Source organism: Peromyscus californicus, unplaced genomic scaffold, assembly GCF_007827085.1.
Source record: "Peromyscus californicus insignis strain IS unplaced genomic scaffold, ASM782708v3 Scaffold_6__1_contigs__length_162567912, whole genome shotgun sequence".
NCBI lineage: Eukaryota > Metazoa > Chordata > Mammalia > Rodentia > Cricetidae > Peromyscus > Peromyscus californicus.
Genome location: NW_026294584.1, coordinates 2,901,292 through 2,918,993, shown reverse-complemented (window position 1 = coordinate 2,918,993; position 17,702 = coordinate 2,901,292). Strand labels below are relative to the sequence as shown.

The 17,702-nt window shown below is 42.6% G+C and overlaps 1 protein-coding gene across 9 annotated transcripts in view; it reads left to right on the top strand.

Annotated features, from left to right (window-relative positions):
* Nucleotides 1-17,702, top strand: part of Fam185a (family with sequence similarity 185 member A) — an 80,550-nt gene that overhangs the window by 27,286 nt on the left and 35,562 nt on the right. For 8 of the 9 annotated variants that reach the window (XR_008214455.1, XR_008214453.1, XR_008214454.1 and 5 more), the window contains one exon: nucleotides 1,552-1,686. The exons of the other annotated variant lie outside the window; for it this stretch is intronic. Coding sequence is in view for 5 of the 8 variants with exons in the window: in XM_052720964.1 (XP_052576924.1) it covers nucleotides 1,552-1,686 (135 nt within the window). In the remaining 3 variants the exon portion in view is untranslated. The remainder of the gene's footprint in view (nucleotides 1-1,551; nucleotides 1,687-17,702) is intronic. 9 annotated transcript variants of the gene reach the window in all.

Below are 17,702 nucleotides of genomic sequence, written 5' to 3'. Positions count from 1 at the left end.
ATTGTCCTTGTGAGAGTGAACATGATGGATGACCTTATTTATCCTTTCAGAAAGTCTGTGTTTGAGCTTGGGAGCCAGCTTTGCGTGTGAGTGCTGAGATTTCCACTGAACATGTCATAAAGAAGATGAATAACCCTCACATAGTATGCTTTCAGTTTGTGGCATTATTAGAATTAATTCACTTCTGAATTTTTGAGAGGATAGTGTCGGCTGGTGGTGATACAGAGGTTTATCTACCTGGCTCTCTTCTTTGTATGAATGAGAGTCCGTAAATCTTGTGTGTGTGGTGTGTGTGCACACGTGTGTGAATGGAGGCCAGAGGAGGACGTTGGGTGTCTGCCCTGTTGCTCTCCATCCTTTGAGACATGGTCTTTCACCGAACCTAAAGCTAAGCTAGCAGCCAGTGAAATTTCTCAGCAGTCCTGCCTCCCACCCTTTCCCCCAGCAGTGGGTTACAGCACACATGGGCATGCCCAGCTTATTAAATGAGTTCTAGGATTTGAACTCAAGTCCTCATGCTGTTCAGAAAGGAGTCTTACCCACTGAGCCATCTCTTCAGCCCCAGGAAGTCCATCTTAACCCAGACTTCCTGCTGCCATAAGTGCAAAGCTGATGTTCAGCAGACTGGAGGGAAACTGTGACCCTGATATAAGTGGATTCTAGAAGGAAGGCTCAGAGTATCTGCCATCCTGTCTTTGTCCCAGAGATGAGCTGATACTGTATGGCAGAAGGCTCTAAATTTGATGAGAACAGAAGGAAGCTGATGAAATAGGAGTGTGCTGGTGAACTTGCACTGATTGTTTTGACAGGGATTTCACAACTGATGGAGTACTTTTTCTGACTTATTCCTTTAGAATCTTAAAATCTTCCTTTAGAACAGCGAGCAGACTACACTAAAATAAAGCTGAGTGTGTTTGGCCACCAGTACTTAAAAATCTGACTCTAAAGGAACATTAGTCACTGGAATCCAAATAATCTTGTTTTTTTTCTCCTTGCACTCCAGGCACAATTGAGCATACAGGATCTTGTGGTTGATATGGCATAGTGCTCAGTGAGGACATGGGTCCTGCTGGACAATGAGGTCGTGGTGTGTGAAACACCAGGGACTGAAGCACAGGCTTCACATTGCACTAAACCTCCATTCTGACAGCAGCTGCAGTGGGGACCTGAACAAATCCTCCACTCTAAAATTGGAGTGATAATGGTACTTCCTGAAGTTCAGATGGCGATTGGCTGGCTCTTGGCAAATGCTCACTGACAGCATATCCTATTTGTACCACGTGTGTGGTAAATTACTCCTTTATGGTATGGATGAGTGGGTAGGGATGTTAGCAAAAGAAGAGCTAGTAGTTCATAACGTTCTGGTGCCCAGACTCCTGATAGAGTCATGGTGAATGTTTTCAGAGGATACTTTGACTGCCTGGGAGAAAGAAAATCCACTATTGTTTAAATCAATATGCCGAGAAGGAAAAACAGTAGAGCAGGAGCAATATTTTCAATTAAATTTAGAATTTGATTGATTTGTATTGTTTTACTCTAAATTTACCACAGGCTCTATTACTGTCAAGGCCCCATCTTCTCTACGAGCTTATTTACAGTTGTCAGGGAGAGAGGTGATTGTGGACGAAGAAGCTCATGTTCAGGAAGTGGCCAAAGATCAGAAAGGTGGCGGTGTGACGGTCACAGGTAAGCAGACTGCTTGTGGCCGTGGATGGATGGTCCTGGGTAAGTGGCAGTGTTAACTGCAGTTTCGTCCTTTTCTGTTCTCGCTCTGCAGTGTTTGACATCATTCTCCCGGTGATTGTCATTAATGTACTGCAGACACTGTGTTAAAAGACCTCCTTCAATCATTTAGGGTCACTCAGTACTTCTGTCCTTGTATAAAATGCACTTAAATCCTTTTCATGGGGGAAAAGTCTAATTCTTGAACTTGAAAATTAACATGTATTCTTACACAAGCCTTAAATTAACTGCATGATTAGACAGGAATCTTGTTTGCTATGCACACTGTAAATTTGCTCTTTTGGTATGGCAAATTCTCAGTTCCACAACTTAAATAATTCTTGTACATTTTTCATTACATCTAGCTGCACTAATGGCTATACTATCTTTAAGTATTAGTTTTAATGACTACTGAAATTAGTGCTGACATTTCCCTTTAAATTGTAACACAATGTCATCAGGAAGGACCTTGAAATAAACTGCATGTGTACATATGCTACAGACTTACCCATGAGATAATGGCTAAAGAAAGAATGTGAGAAGGTATTCTTCATAAAGTCAAATTTCAGTTTATTTATTTATTTATTTATTTTGTTTACAATGTTCTGTTTGCATGTATTTCTGCAGGCCAGAAGAGGGAGCCAGATCTCATTACAGATGGTTGTGAGCCACCATGTGGGTGCTGGGAATTGAACTCAGGACCTCTGGAAGAACAGCCAGTGTTCTTAACCTCTGAGCCATCTCTCCAGCCCCAAATTTCAGGGTTTTTTTTTGGTTTTTTTTTTTTTTTTTTTGGTTTTTCGAGACAGGGTTTCTCTGTGTAGCTTTGTGCCTTTCCTGGAACTCGCTTTGGAGACCAGGCTGGCCTCGAACTCACAGAGATCCGCCTGGCTCTGCCTCCCAAGTGCTGGGATTAAAGGCGTGCGCCACCACCGCCCGGCCCAAATTTCAGTTTTAAAAGTTTTTTTTCTAGGTCATGAGAACTAAGAGTGCAATCTGCTTAAAAAAAAAAAGGATATCGACTAATAAAAACATTTCCAGGTCTGACTCAGTGCCTAGTAGGCAGAATCATAATTACAAGATAAAAATGTGATTAATGTCAGAGCATGTTAATTGTGCTAAGAATCAACTTGAGACTTGGGGTAGGTTGATTTAGTTTGTGTCTTTTAGGTAAGGTCTCCCTGAGTAGTCCAGGCTGGCCAGAATTTATATCCTGCTTTAGCCCACTAAATACTGCTACCTTGTGTAGCCTAACTTCTTGAGTTCATAAAGAGCCAAGAGTCATCTAGTGCTACCTCAAACTTTATATAGATACAGTTATCTTTCTCTAGCCTAGCTCTTTTTCTTTCGGTCCTTTCCTGCTTTTATTTGGACAGTCACTGCACAAACATTTCTGGAGTCAGACACTGCTAGAAGCTAGGAATGCAGAAGCCATACAAAGCTGACCTTCTGCTTCCTGAGGAACTTGTCGTAGGAAAGACACCAGTGCCAGCCAGGTGTGTGTTAGAAAGCTGTGTGGTGTGAGTACTGTGTACTATGCAGGTACTGCATCTAAAGTAGATGGCATGAGTTAGAGAAAACAGAGTCAAATATGGCTAGAATATAAGAGAACAGAGGGGAAAGTAGATTAAAAGGTGGCTGAAAATTTGAGTGAAGTCAGCTGATTTGGATTTTATATTGAGGGTAGTGAAAAGCTTTACCGTGGGATTCACATAACCAGGTTTGTAGATGAGAATGGTCACTTTAAGTTTCTTGTGGGGAAAGGTTAGAGAGAACAAGGGTGGGTGAAAGCGGAGCTCGTCAGAGGTTACAGTGGAGTCAGTGGCCTGACCTCCACAGTAGCTGCCTCATGTTACAATAGGTCTTTCACAATTTGGTGGAAGGAAAAGGCCAGTGACTGCTATGAGGACACATAATATTGATTGATTTTGAAAGCTTATTAGCCCCTTTTGTCTTTTTCACGTGTATTTAGCTCCTGAACTCTAGCTCTACTTCCTGAACCAGAAGAGGTTCAATAGCCGAAGAGAGAGCCCTTCTTTGCTCACTGCCACAGTCAGGGCCAGCAGAGTCATCCTGCAGTGCTGCAGGGGTGTCCTACAAGGCAGGCCCCTGGTTCATCCGGTGCTGCCTCTGCCAAGTGCATTAGTGACAGGACAGAGGGCCTCCAGTGAAGCAGGAGCAGCCTCTCTCAGAGCTGTGTGAACAAAAACTCTCATGCTATACTCACACTCATGCTGTTGGAAACCTAATTTTGGAAATAATAAGTAGCTTTACATGTAACTTATGTTATAAACAGCTGAACTCAGCTCATCTGGGCCTTCTGCATGGCCTATGAGGCAGAGAAACAGAAATACTACCCTTATTTCTAAGAGTTCTGGATTGTATTTGCAGCCTGACTTCTGGATAATTTCTGTAAGAAGCCTTTCCAGTCAGATTAGCCCCTCAGGCTCAGACTTTGCTCAGGGTTTTCATGTGTCACCTGTAATTTGGAGTTCCTGTTGTATAGTTTCCCTCACTCTAGCTGTTCCTGAAAAATAACTCTAGGTTGTATAACTGCCATAGTGATTTCTAAGTATCACTTGCCTTTCTGAGGTCAAAAGGAAACTTAGGCGCTCAGGCTGAAGTGCTACCTACTTGGTGGTGTGGTGAGCATTCTTAGGAGTGCATACGCTGATCTTCATGAGAATTTTGATTCTGCTTTGTGAGCTGTCCATATATGGCAAGTTGAACAAGTTGTAAATGGCTTTGGTAATGTCTTTTAAATAAGTTGACTTCTCTATTGAGTGTTAGAATTCAGTTTCATCAATTTAGACATGAAACTTGATTGTGGTATATATAGCCTCCAAGCCCTGAGATGCCTGTGGTACAATAAAGAATGTTAAAGGAAAAGTGTATTCTGGATTAAAAACTGACATTTGTCTTGCTTGTCTCATAGGGAAGCCAGCACTACTGCTCAACTCCATCTCAGTCAAACTGCAGGATAAAACATAAACTACCATCCACTTAGAGCCCTCAGAGTATTACTATTTAGAATGGAAAACTGGGGCTAGAGAAGAGGCTGAGCCAATAAAAGGCTTGCCTTGTAATCCTGAGTACTTAAGTTTGATTTTAGATTCCATACCCACATATTTAAATCAAACCAAAAACATGGTAGGTAGCAATCTGCTTATAATTGTAGCCCTGGGGAGGTAGTGACAGGCTGGTTCCTGTGCTCTCTGGCCAGCCAGTCCAGCCGATTGAGTTCCAGGCCATTTGGGAAAACCTGTTTGAAAGTACAAGGTGGCTAGGACCCAAGGAACAATTCAGAGGTTGTCCTCTAGCCTCCACACACTAGAGACTTGGGCTAGAGGTTAGCAAGAAGTTCAAGTGTGATGTTAAGTCCTTAGGTTTTATTTTGTAGAATCTAAGGGTAGACTCTATTGCTCCGTAAGTGCAGTCTTTTGACATGACTTTTAGAAATAACTACGGCTTTTAGAATACACAGAAGTAATTTGTTAGTGACATATGTATATTTAGGATTATATGGGGGGAAATTCAGTAACTGAAAACAATATTATCAGGTTTATGTATGTAAGGCTTTTTTTTATTTAATATTCGCTGGTGTTTTGCCTGCATGTTATGTCTATGTGAGGGGTCAGAAGCCCTGGAACTAGGGTTACAGACAGGTATGAGCTGCCCTGTGGGTGCTGGGAATTGAACCTGGGTCCTCTGGAAGAGCAACCAGTTCTCTTAATTGCTGAGCCATCTCTCTAGCCTGTAGGCTTTTTAAAGCATTTTCTTAAATATGCTATGGAGAGTTAATGTAGGAACTGTTTTCATATCACTTGTGGTCTTACGTTTTATTTCCTTAACAAAGTGTGAGATTTTAGAAGTACCAGGGCAATGGGACAGTGCCTTTGTTGATGTCTACCAAAAGGATCAGGTTTTGCTTCTGTTCATTGTAAGTAAAGGCTGATAGTTTTTAATCTAACATTTTTGAAAAGACAAATCTCCCAGGCAGGATGCGGTTAAGGGATTAAGTTACCCTCTTACCTGAAACAATGACTGAGGAATAATAAAATACGGTTTTCATCAGTTTTCAAGACACTGACATCAGGCACTTAACAGAAGTGGGTGCTGAGTGGTAGAAACAAAGGAGAAGAGTGCTGATTATGGCTTTGATGAGGCATCAGGCTACCACTGGGAGAGGGAGCTGATGTGGACTCTGGCCGACTCTGAGCTGAGTGGGCAACCATGGTCTTTTAGAACTTGGAGTATGTTCTTCTAAAGTTTCCATTGAGAAGTCAGCCTCTGGTAGGTTTCCCTTTGTGTAGGATTTGTGTTCTTTCTTTTGCAGCTTCCGGTACTCTGCTTTGTACTGGGTGTTTTCACTATGCTGTGCTGTGAGGAGTTTCTTTTCTGGTCTTGTCTATTTGGTCTGCTGTGTGCTGCTTGTGTCTGTGGTCTGTCTTCCCTTAATTTGGAAAATATTTCTTCTATGATCTTATTGAAGAGATGGTCAGTGACATTCCTGAAGAGTCTTCACTTTCATCTATGCCTATAATTCAAAGACATGGTCTCTTCTGATGTTCCCTTAGTCCCTGCATGTTCCTTCTGTGTATTTTAATTTTTTTCATATGCTTGCTTGTATGGTCTAATTCCTCTACTTTGTCTTCAGGTCCTGATAGTCTTTGTTCTCACTTGGTCCATTCTAATTGTAAGGCTTTCCCCCGAGTTTTCCAGCTCCTATTTTGGCGTGCATTTTCTTTGGTATTTCTTTTCTGGTTCAGTTTTCAAATCTTACATTTCCTTCCTTATTTTGTTCAGTATGTTTGTGTTTTCTTAGGCATCACTCTGGCATTTATTGCTGTTCCCATTAAAGTTTTTTTGGGGGGAGGGAGTCTTCTTTAAACATCTTGAGTTCTTTGAAGTTTATGATTGTTCTTTTTAAGTTGTGTTCATCTAGCTAATTTTCACTGGAGAAAACCTCTATATGAGTGATGGATTTAGGGGGATACACTGTCTTATCCTGTCATGTTATGTGTGGGTTTTGTTTGTTTTCCTTTTTTCCTTCACAGAATATATTCTCATTACAGTTTCACTTTTCCAGCTCTCCTCCCATCCAGTTCCACTCCCTGTCTCTCAGAAAACAAAGAGACTTCTAAGGGGTAATAATAAAATATAATATGAAAAGATAAAAACTAATGTATCAGAATTGGACAAAACAAACAGAATGAAAAGAGCCCAAGAGAAGCCAAAAGAATCAAGAGACCCACTCATTCACACATTCAGGAATTCCATAAAAACACTGAACTCGAAGCTTTAACAGACACTGAGGACCTCGAGCCAACCCTTGTAGACCCTGTGCATGCTGCCTCAGTCTCTGAGTTCATACGAGCTTTGATCATGTTGATTTAGAGGGCCTTGTTTTCTTGGTGTCCTCCATCCCTTCGGCACTTACACTCTTTCTGCCTCCTCTTTCACAGGGTTCCCTAAGTCCTGAAGGGAGGGATTTGATGGAGACATCACATTTCGGGATGAGTGTCCCAAAATCTCTCACTCTCTCTGTAATGTCTGTGGGTCTCTGTATGTGTTCCCTTCTGTTGCAGGACGAAGCTTCTCTGATGATGGCTGAGCAAGGCACTGATCTATGAGTATAGCAGAATGTCATTACGAGTCATTTTATTGCTCTTTGAAAAAACAAAACAAAACATAGTATCTGGTTTTACCCTAGGTTCCCTGGGCTGTCTAGTCTCAAGTTCCTGGTTACTTAAGCAGTATTAGATCTGGGTTTCATCTCATGGAGTGGACTTTAAGTCAAATCAGAAATTAGTTGGTTACTCCCATAAAGTTTGTGCTACCATTGTCCTAGCATATTTTGCAGGCAGGACAGCATTGTAGATCAAAGGGTTTGTGGCCAGGTGGGTGTTTACATTTCTCCTTTGGTAGCATGCAGAGTACCTTTCTGTGCCTAAGACTCCAGAACAGGGGTAAAGGCTCTATATAGGCAGCAGCTCGACTTTTCCATGTTCAATGAGTTCTGTAGGTGTTGTTTTCAGCAGTGGGGCCTTGCCATCATTTTGGGAAGAGCAGCCTATAGTCTTGGCAACAGCCTGGGTTGTTTGGGGGTTCCCATGGGACCCCTTGAGCCAACACCTCAGTTAGATGTAACCCAATCTGGGTTCATTTGGTGACAAGAGATGCCTAGTTGGGTGTCTGTCCTCCCAGACAGATTTTGCAATTTCATTTTGGTGATTATTTGGCCATTTATATTTAGATTTCATTTAAATTGCCTTCAAATAAGTGTATATTTTAGGAAGCTTCTACTGAAGTTTCTATGCTACTCCTCCTGTACTCCTTAATTTTAGCTGTTTCTCCCTGGGTCTGCTCCTTCATCTCCCTTTCCCCTCCCACTTCCCACTTGATCCTCCTGTTCCAGCCCCTCCCTCATCTATCCATAACTCTCTGTTTTACCTCCCCTTCCTAATGAGATCTATCTGTTTCACCTTGTCTCTTACTTCATACCTAATCTCTATGGATCTATGGATCATAGCTTGGTTATCACTGACTTAACAGCAGATATCTACTTATAAGTGTATACATACCAAATTTGTCTTTCTGGGTTTGGGCTAATTCATTCAGGATGATTTTTTTTCCCCTCGTTCCATCCATTTACCTGTGACTTTCTTTCTTTTAACAGCTGAGTAATACTCCATTGTGTAAGTGTACCACATTTACTTTATCCATTCTTCTGTTGAGGGACATCTAGATTGTTTCCAATTTCTGACTATTATGAATAGAGCAGCAATGAACACGGTTGAACAAGTGTCTCTGTGGTAGGATGAAGCATCCTTTGGGTATATGCCCAAAGTCTTGAGGTAGATAATTCCCATCTTCCCGAGGAACCGCCACACTTCTTTCCATAGAGGCTGTATAGGTTTGCACTCCCACCAGCAATGGATGAGTGTTCCTCTTTCTCTACATTCTCATAAGCATTAGCTGTCACTTGTGTTACTGATCTTAGCCATTCTGACAACTGTAAGATGAAATCTCAATAGTTTTGATTTGCATTTCCTTGATGGCTAAGGATATTGAACATTTCTCTAAATGTTTCTCAACCATTTGACTTTCCTATTTTTGAGAATTCTATTTTACATTGGGTTGTTTTCTTGATATTTAGCTTTTTAAAATTTTTTTCTAATTTAATTTTTATTGATCCTTTGTGGATTTTACATCATGCATCTTGATCCCACTCATCTCCCTGTCCCTTCCCATCCGCCCTCTACCCTTGCAACCTCCCACCAGGATACAACAAAATAAAATTTAAAAGAAAAAAGAAAAAAAAAATCTCATTGTGGAAGCTGCAGTGATGCAGTGAGCCACACAGTTTACTGTTTAGTCCATATATCATTACTTGTTAGTGTTCATTGCAATGAGTCATTGGTCTTGTTCGAGGACTCTGGTTTTTGCTACACTGTCAATACTGGGCACTCACTGGGGCTCCTCTTGGATATCCTGTTGTTGACCTTTGTCATGGAGACCCTGCAGCTTTGGATCTGTAGGACTGGCCCCTTCATGTACTCCAGTAGATCATAGATGGGATGGATGATGGGATGAGCCAATTTATAGCCCTGGTTCTGGTTTGGTCAGCCTGCCAGCTGTCCCTCATCCTCAATACCAGGGTGAGCTCTCCAGCACCACCTGGGCTTGCTCACCCTATGCAGTAAACAGCAAGGGGTAGGCCCGGTTCTCCTGCTCTCAGGTCCTCAGGGCCAGTTTTACTGTGTTGCCCAGATGAGGTATAGGGAACACTCTGCCCAGTGCTGCAGCTGATGAGAGGCAGGGTCAGCTCTCTCCCTCTTGTGACCTCAGGAACAGTTCTCCCACCTGCTACAGGCCTTGAGGGGCACATGGGGGTGGGCACTGTTCTCTACCTTGCCCATGTACCCATATTGCAGATGAGGTTCAGGGCCAGATCTCTCATGCTCACACCCACAGGGCTGGCTCACCCTTGCCCCTGTCAATGGGATCAGCTCTGTAATGTTGCCAAAGTGAGGTGCAGGGTCAGCTCTCTAATCCACAACAAATAGCAAGGGTTTTTTTTTTTTTTTCCTCGCCCTTGCCACCACATAGCAGAAGAGGGGTATAGGGCCAGCTCTCCCACTCTGACCACCTCAGGGCAGGCCTACCTGCACCCCTGCTGGCAGGATTAGCACTACTGTGGTGCCTAGGTGAGGTGCAGGGCCCGCTCTCCTGAGTGCTGCAGCTGTTGAGGGGCATGGCCAGCTCTTCCAATTTCATGACCCAGGAGCTAGCTCTCCTGCCTGCTACAGGCTGCAAAGGGTAAGGGGAGGCATCTCTGTAGATGTATCCAACCTTCCCATCAAACAATAAACACAGAACCAATGCAAAGAAGAAAGCCAAGAGGTCAGAGCCAAGAGCCAAAACCTTACCCTTCCTCCTGCAGTGGTCCTACCTCTCCGAACCAGAGCTACCCCTGTGTTAAAGTCTTTATATAGAGTTCCTGTCCTGCCTTCTCATTGGTTGTAAACCCAACCACATGACCGCCTCCTCACAGCCTGTCTGTATAGGCCTCCAGGTTTTCCATGATTGGTATTAAGATTAAAGGCATGTGTATCCAATAATGGCTGTATCCCTGAACACACAGAGACTTACCCAGCTCTGCCTACTAAGTGCTGGAATTACAAGCGTACGCTACCACTGCCCTGCTTTCCTATGGCTTGCTAATAGCTCTGACCCCCGGGCAACTTTATTTATTAACATACAAATAACATTTTAATACAACTAAAATATCACCATACATCTCTCCCATGCTCATGCCCTCGGGGTGGGCTTACCCTTGCCCCCGCCAGCAGGACCAACTCTACTGTGCTGCCCAGGCATGGTACAGGGGCTGTTCTCCCAAGTGCTCCCGCCAGTGAGGTGTCAGGCCAGTTACCCATTCTCATGACCTCAGGGCCAGCTCTCCTAGCTGCTACAGGTGGTGGGGTAGAGAGGGCATCTCCCCCTCACTTTCACACCTTAAGGCAGATGAGGTAGTAGGAGCCAGAGCTCTCACACTCACACCCTCAAGGTGGGCTTACCCATGTCCCTACCAGAGGACCAGCTCTATTGTGGTGCCCTGGTGTGGTGCAGGGTCCACTCTCCAGAGTACTGCACTTGGTGAGGGGCAGGGTCAGCTCTCTCGTCTACCACAGGTGTCAAGGAGCGAGGAGGGAGGGCATCTTTCCCTCAACCTCACCACCACTTGGTGGGCAAGGGGTGTGGAGCCAGCTCTCCCACTCCCATGACTTCGGGGGCTTACCTGCACCCCTGCCAACAGGGTCAGTACTACTGTGCTGCCCAGGTGAGGGGCAGGGCCTGTTCTTCCTAGTGCTGCAGCCAGTGAGATGCTGGGCCAGCTCACCAGTTCTCATGACCTCAGGGCCAGCTCTCCTACCTAACATAGGTGGTGGGGGAAAGGGGATGCACCTTTCCCTCACCCATGTCATCACATGACAGACGAGGTGGGCAGGACCAGCCCTCCCACTCTCTCACCCTCAGGGCCAGCTCACCCGTGCCTCCACAAACAGGGTCAGCTCTGTCATGCTGCAAGGTGCAGGACCTGCTCTCTCTTGAGTACTGCCACTGGTGAGGGCAGGGCCACAGTTCTCCTTAATGCTACAGCCAGTAAGGTGTGGGTCTGACTCTGTGCAGCCCTATCCTCTTGGTCTTTAGTGGTAACAGGAGCCACAGACCACAGACATCAGCAGAGACCATGGCCATGGCAGAGGCTGGGCTTGGCAGCAGCCCAGGCCCACACAACACTGGCCCTGGTGGCAAGAAGGCCACCCACCTCAGCCCACTCCTCACCACCTTCACCTTTGGATCTGCCTCTCTGCAAGACATGAATCACTCTGTGTCTCTCTCTCTCTTCCATACCCCACCATATATTTGCTCACCATAGTATGCTGTGGGATGTTCTGTATGCTGTGAATGTGTTGCTCTGATTGGTTGATAAATAAAATGCTGATTGGCCAGTAGCCAGGCAGGAAGTATAGGCGGGATAGACAAGGAGAATTTCAACTACAATAATAGAGTCCAAGGCTCCTGGCGGCCCTATTGTTTCCTCAGGACTTGGGGCAGAGAGCCCCAGACCAGCGTGTGGATCTTTGTCTCCCACTCTGATATCTAGTTTTATTAGTTCTTTATATATTCTAGATATTAGCCCTCTATCGGATGTGTAGTTGGTAAAAATCTTTTCCCATTCTGTAGGCTGCCACATTGTCTGAATGACAGTGTCCTTTGCCATGCAGAAGCTTTTCAGTTTCATGAGGTCCCATTTATTAATTGTTGATCTTAGTGCCTGTGCTGATGGTGCTCTGTTCAGGAAGTTGTCTCCTGTGCCAATGTGTTCAAGACTAGTTCTCACTTTCTCTTCCATCAGGTTCAGGGTATCTGGTTTTATGTTGAGGTATTTGATCCATGTGGAGTCTTTTGTGCAGGTTGCTAAGTATGGATCTATTTGTATTCTTGTACATTCAGCCATCCAGCTTGACTAGCACCATTTATTGAAGACTCTGTCTTTTTTCCTGACTTCTTTATCAAAAATCAGATATTTGTAGGTGTGTGGATTTATGTCTGTGTATTCAGTTTGATTCCATTGATCAGCATGTCTGTTTTTGTGCCAATACCATACTGTTTTTATTATTATATCTCTGTAGTACAACTTGAAATCAGAGATAGTGATACCTCCAGAAGTTCTTTTATTATTCAGGATTGTTTAGCTATCCTGGGTTTTTTTGTGTGTGTTTCCATATAAAGCTGAAAAATGTCCTTTCAAGATCTGTGAAGAATTGTGTTGATTGCACTGAATCTGTAGATTGCTTTGGCAGGATGGCAATTTTTACTACATTAATCCTTTGGATCCAGGAGCATGGGAGAACTTTCTGTCTTCTGATATCTTCTTCAATTTCTTTCTTCACTATCAAAGTTTATATATTATAAGCCTTTCATTTGCTTGGTTAGATTACTCAAGATTTTTATATTGTTTGAGGTTATTGTGAAAGGTGTGTTTCCCTGATTTTTTTTCTCAATCCATTTGTCATTTGTATATAGGAGGGCTACTGAGTTTTGTGAGTTAATTTGTATCCAGCTACTTTGCAGAAAGTGTTTATGAGGGGTAGGAGTTGCCTGGTGCAATTTTTAGGGTCACTTATATATACTATTTTATCATCTGCAAATAAAGATACTTTGACTTATTCCTTTTTGATTTGTATTCCCTTGATTTCTTTCAGTTGTCTCCAGGACTTTTTCATAAAGGGGTATTGGATTTTGTCAAAGGCCTTTTCTCCATCTAATGAGATGATCCCATGGTTTTTGTCTTTCACTTTGCTTACATAATAGATTACATTATGTATGTTGAACCATCCCTGCATCTCTGGGATGAAGTCTACTTGATCATGGTGGATGATCTTTTTGATGTGTTCTTGGATTCAGTTTGCAAATATTTTTTGAGTTTTTTTTGCATCTATGTTCATAAGGGAAATTGGTTTGTAATTCTCTTTCTTTTGTGTCTTTGTGGTTTGAATATCAGGATGACTGTGGCCTCATAAAATGAATTGATTTTTATTCCTCGTAAAAAGAAATAGTCTTTCTGTTTCTGTTCTGTAGAATAATTTGAGGAGTATTAGTGTCAATTCTTCTTTGAAAGTCTGGTAGAATTCTGTGCTAAAACCATCTGGTCTTGAACTTTTTTGGGGGCATCCATCTTCAGCCTACAGGCCTAGAGTCTCTGGAAGACTTTTTAGTGAAGCAAGACATTTGAAGGATTGTCTCGCCTATTGGCAAAGTTCATCAGTCGCTTCTCCCTGTGTCCTGCAGAATGTCTGGCAGTCTCCTCTGCAAAGCAGGAACCTGAAGGACAGTCTCACCTTGCAAAGTTCAGTGGTCATTTTCCTATGGGTCCTGCATGTCTAGTTTATACAACATACTATCAGGCAGTCCAGGCAAGAGCAGTTTCTTGCCCAAATGGCTAACTTTTGCCATAAGGAAAGCAAACTCCATATGGAGTTTCTTCAATGCCCATCATCTTTTCTGAAGTAGATTGGTTCTGCCAGGAGCAGGCATTTCTCAATGTCCAGAAAAGTCTAAGTTCTTAAAACATTTTTAAAGGCCATATACTCTGTAGGTCTTTGAAGTATTTGAAGATTACCTGCTTAATTGAAATATATCTATTTATACCTAGAAAACTTAACAAATATGACTATAAGTTTGATTATTCTAGATGACTAATTATTAATCTGTATTTCTTAATTATACATTACAATTTTAAATGAGTTGCATAAACATAATACCTTAAACAAGAGTAGAAATACATATACAGTAGAGCAAAATTAACTTTAAATTTATATCAATAAACTAAAATCCACAGCAATGTAATGGTTACCCTGCCAACTCTAGGGTATTTTAAAGAAGTTGTTGCTCTTTAAAAGTAGATTCAATAATCTACCCTTTTATCATATCATATCTATGCCCTATGTTTCTATATCATATCCCCCTTTCTTCTTTTAGAAAGAGATTGACTATGGCCAATAACAATTTCTAACTATCCCCCTAAACAAAGACAAATGTCCATAGTCTATTTTTTTTTTTGGTGGGGGGAATGTGGGCATAGTCCTCTAGGTTACTTCCTGCTGATTGGGGGTGTTGTTAATCTTATGGGGATCCTGAGAAAATTCAAGATAATGGTCAAGTCCTGGGAAGACCATCTATAACCTTTGCTGATAGATACCATCTGTTAAGATTCAGGAGGTCTCGCTTGATCAAATCTGATCCATCTTAACCTGGAACAAATCCACAGCTTCTTGCTTCCTGTGGAAAGAAAAGCAGAGCCTCCTTTCCAAAGCAACATATCCTTAGACCCAAATTTTGAAGTCAAGATACCTTTAAAATATATATATTGGTTTAACTCAGCAGCCTTTACAATCAAATGTCTCTCTCCAGTTAAAAATCCCAAAGACAACATAATCCAGACTCTCTATGCAATTATTTCCATCTTTACATGACCTACTATATTCTTTATATATTATTTTATTTTTATGACTTTATTTTTATGACTATCTATATCCTTTTTCTTCTCTCTCTCTCTCTCTCAAGTTTGTGTACCTTTTTACATACAATGTAAACTGTTTAGAGTTTTATTCCATCTGAATCTGTCTCATTGTGAATCTATAATTCTTCTCTGACCAGGAGAGATTTTAAACTGCTAAACTGCATGGCTAGTACCACCACAGTAGCCTTGGCTGCTGACTCCTCCCCTTTCAGCTTCCCAACATGGTGGAGGTACCCAGGAGAGTCATGCTTACCCTGCCAACTCTAGGGTCCATGCTGCTACCAGGTAGCGTGCAGCTGGCCCACAAACCTTTTTTGTCTGTATAAGTAAAAGCTAAATCCACCATACAGCATGCTGCAAAGCTTGGAGACACCTCTGTATACTGAGTTGGAATCTGCCATGCTGTGCTCAAGCCCGAATGCTGTGGTGTCTCTGTACTGTGGCCCACATGAGAGACACAAGTAGGAAGCTGTTTTTGGCTGTTATGTTTAGAAGCCCTTTTAAAGCTCTTTTAGACCTTATGGAAATTCAAGAGCCCCAAGTTGGTACGCCAAATGTAGCCAGATATTTCTCCGGTCCTGCCTGGCCCCTGTCTGGATGAATCTCTCCTACCCTGTCCTACAGCTGTTTGGTCCCAAGTAAACACACAAAGACTTATATTATTTATAAACTGTATGGCCTATGGCTCAAGCTTCTGGCTAGCTAGCTCTTTGATCTTAAATTAACCCATTCCTATTAATCTATATATTGCCACATGGCTGTGGCATTACTGGACTGCTGGCATCTTGTTGCTCCTTTGGTGTCTCCTTTGCCTCTGCCTTTCTTCTCCCTGTCTCTCTCTTGGATTTCCTGTCTGGCTATAACCTTACTCAACATAGGCCAGAGCAGCTTCTTTATTAATCAATCATAGCAACACATATTCACAGCTTACAGAAACACATCCCACAGCAGTTTCTTCTCCTTCTTCTATTCCTGTTATTTTTAGATTTACTCTCTTCATGGTGTTTCAGACTCCTTGGATGTTTTGTGCCAGGAATTTTTTTATATTTAGCGTTTTCTTTAGCCAAGGTATCCATTTCTTCTTTTTGTGTCTTCAATGCCTGAGAATCTCTCTTGCATCTCTGTTGGTGAGGCTTGCCTCTGAGGTTCCTGTTCAAGTTTCCAAATTTTTCATTGCCATATTTCCCTCAGTTTGGGTTTTCTTTATTGATTCTGTTTCCACTTTCAGGTCTTCAGTGGTTTTATTCATTTCCTTCCTGTTTGTGTTCTCATAGATTTCTTTAAGGGACTTTCTAATTTCCTCTTCAAGGACCTCTATCATATTCATAAAGGCTACTTTAAGGTCTTTTTCTTATGTTTCAGCTGTGTTGCAGTACCCAGGGTCTGCTGTGGTAGGGTTGGTGAGTTCTAGTGGAGATATATTGTCTTGCTTGTTACTCTGTTTTTACACTGGCATCTAGGCATCTGGATTTGGGATGACTCTAGGTGCTGAAATCTGGCCTTGTCTTTGTTGAGTGGGTGTTTTGTTCCTTGGCTTCTGTTGTCCTCTCTGGTTCTTAGGAGAGTGTGCTGTCTGTGTGTTGCCTGGTATGAAATTTCTTCTGGGATCCTAATAGGTGTGGCCACTGGAGGTTCCAGGTAAAATGTGTTTCTAGTTATTGGTAGATACGATGTGGGCAGCTTGAGTGTAGGAGAAGGGGAAAGCCCAGAGGTAGCCTACCTAGGTCTGTATTACAGTGGTGGCTACTGGGCTCCAAAGGAAAGGAAACAGGCTGAGACGAAGAGGCTGAGACGAAGAGGCTATCCATGGCAAGCAGCCACTGGACAAGGGCTATCAGAATGGAAAGCAGGAGGGGAGAGTGCAGGAAGCGCATCACACCACATGTGGCGGCTACCACACTGGCCTAATAATAATGCCTGTTTCACCCGCCAGACTAGAAAGAAAAGTCTTCACAGAGCCTTCGGTAAATGGAAGACTCAGTAGTGGGAGCAGATAGGTCTTAGGCTGGCCATCGCTTTAGAACCGGCTCACATCATAAACACAGGTACTTCATCTAACTGTAGCCTTACAACAATGCAGGGTTACAGAAGTAAGGCATTTAGCCCTCAGCGGCTGTAGTGTTCCTGCTGGCATCTGCTTGGGATTATCAGACATTCAAAGAGAAGAGAAAGCGTGATTGTGGTGTCTATACTAAACTCCAGCACTAGGGAGGCAGAGACAAGAGGGAAAACATGACCTGTAAGAAGAAAATAAGCCACTGCAGATTTGACATATGTTAGAATTAGCAGGAAAGGACAACAAAATCATAGCTGTTTTCCTCATCTTCAAAAGGTTAAGACCTGCCAAGTATAAAAAAAAGACCAAAATTACATCTTCAGAAACAAAAGCTACAGTGCCTGAGATGAAAAGTGCAACAGTCAGACTCGGATGGTGCAGAGGAAAGGCCTGAGGAAGAGTCTCTGCGGGGGTATTTCCTTCTGTGTGTCTTTGTTACTCCAAGTGACTGATGGATAATTTACTGGATGGGGTACCATTTGGACTAGCTCAAAAAATATTTTCTTTTGTAATGACTTCTTGTTAAAATATCTTTGGTTGTGCTTTGATTGAGAGAAGATTAAAATACTTCTAACAGAATTAAAGTTACTTTAGAGTAGAATGTATGTGTTGTTAGGTTTTGTGTAGAAATGTGTATGTTAAAAATGATAAAATTTTAGAATAATGATTTGCACATTGCTTCATAGGTGCAAGATTTATTTCCTAGCCAGCTAGTAAATTTTGTGAGGGAACTGAGTTGTCATTTGCATTTCTGAATTTCCCTAACATACTTCTTGTGGTGCATCTGCCAGTGTGTGGCACTTCTAAATGACAGCAGCGTCCTCTGGCCCA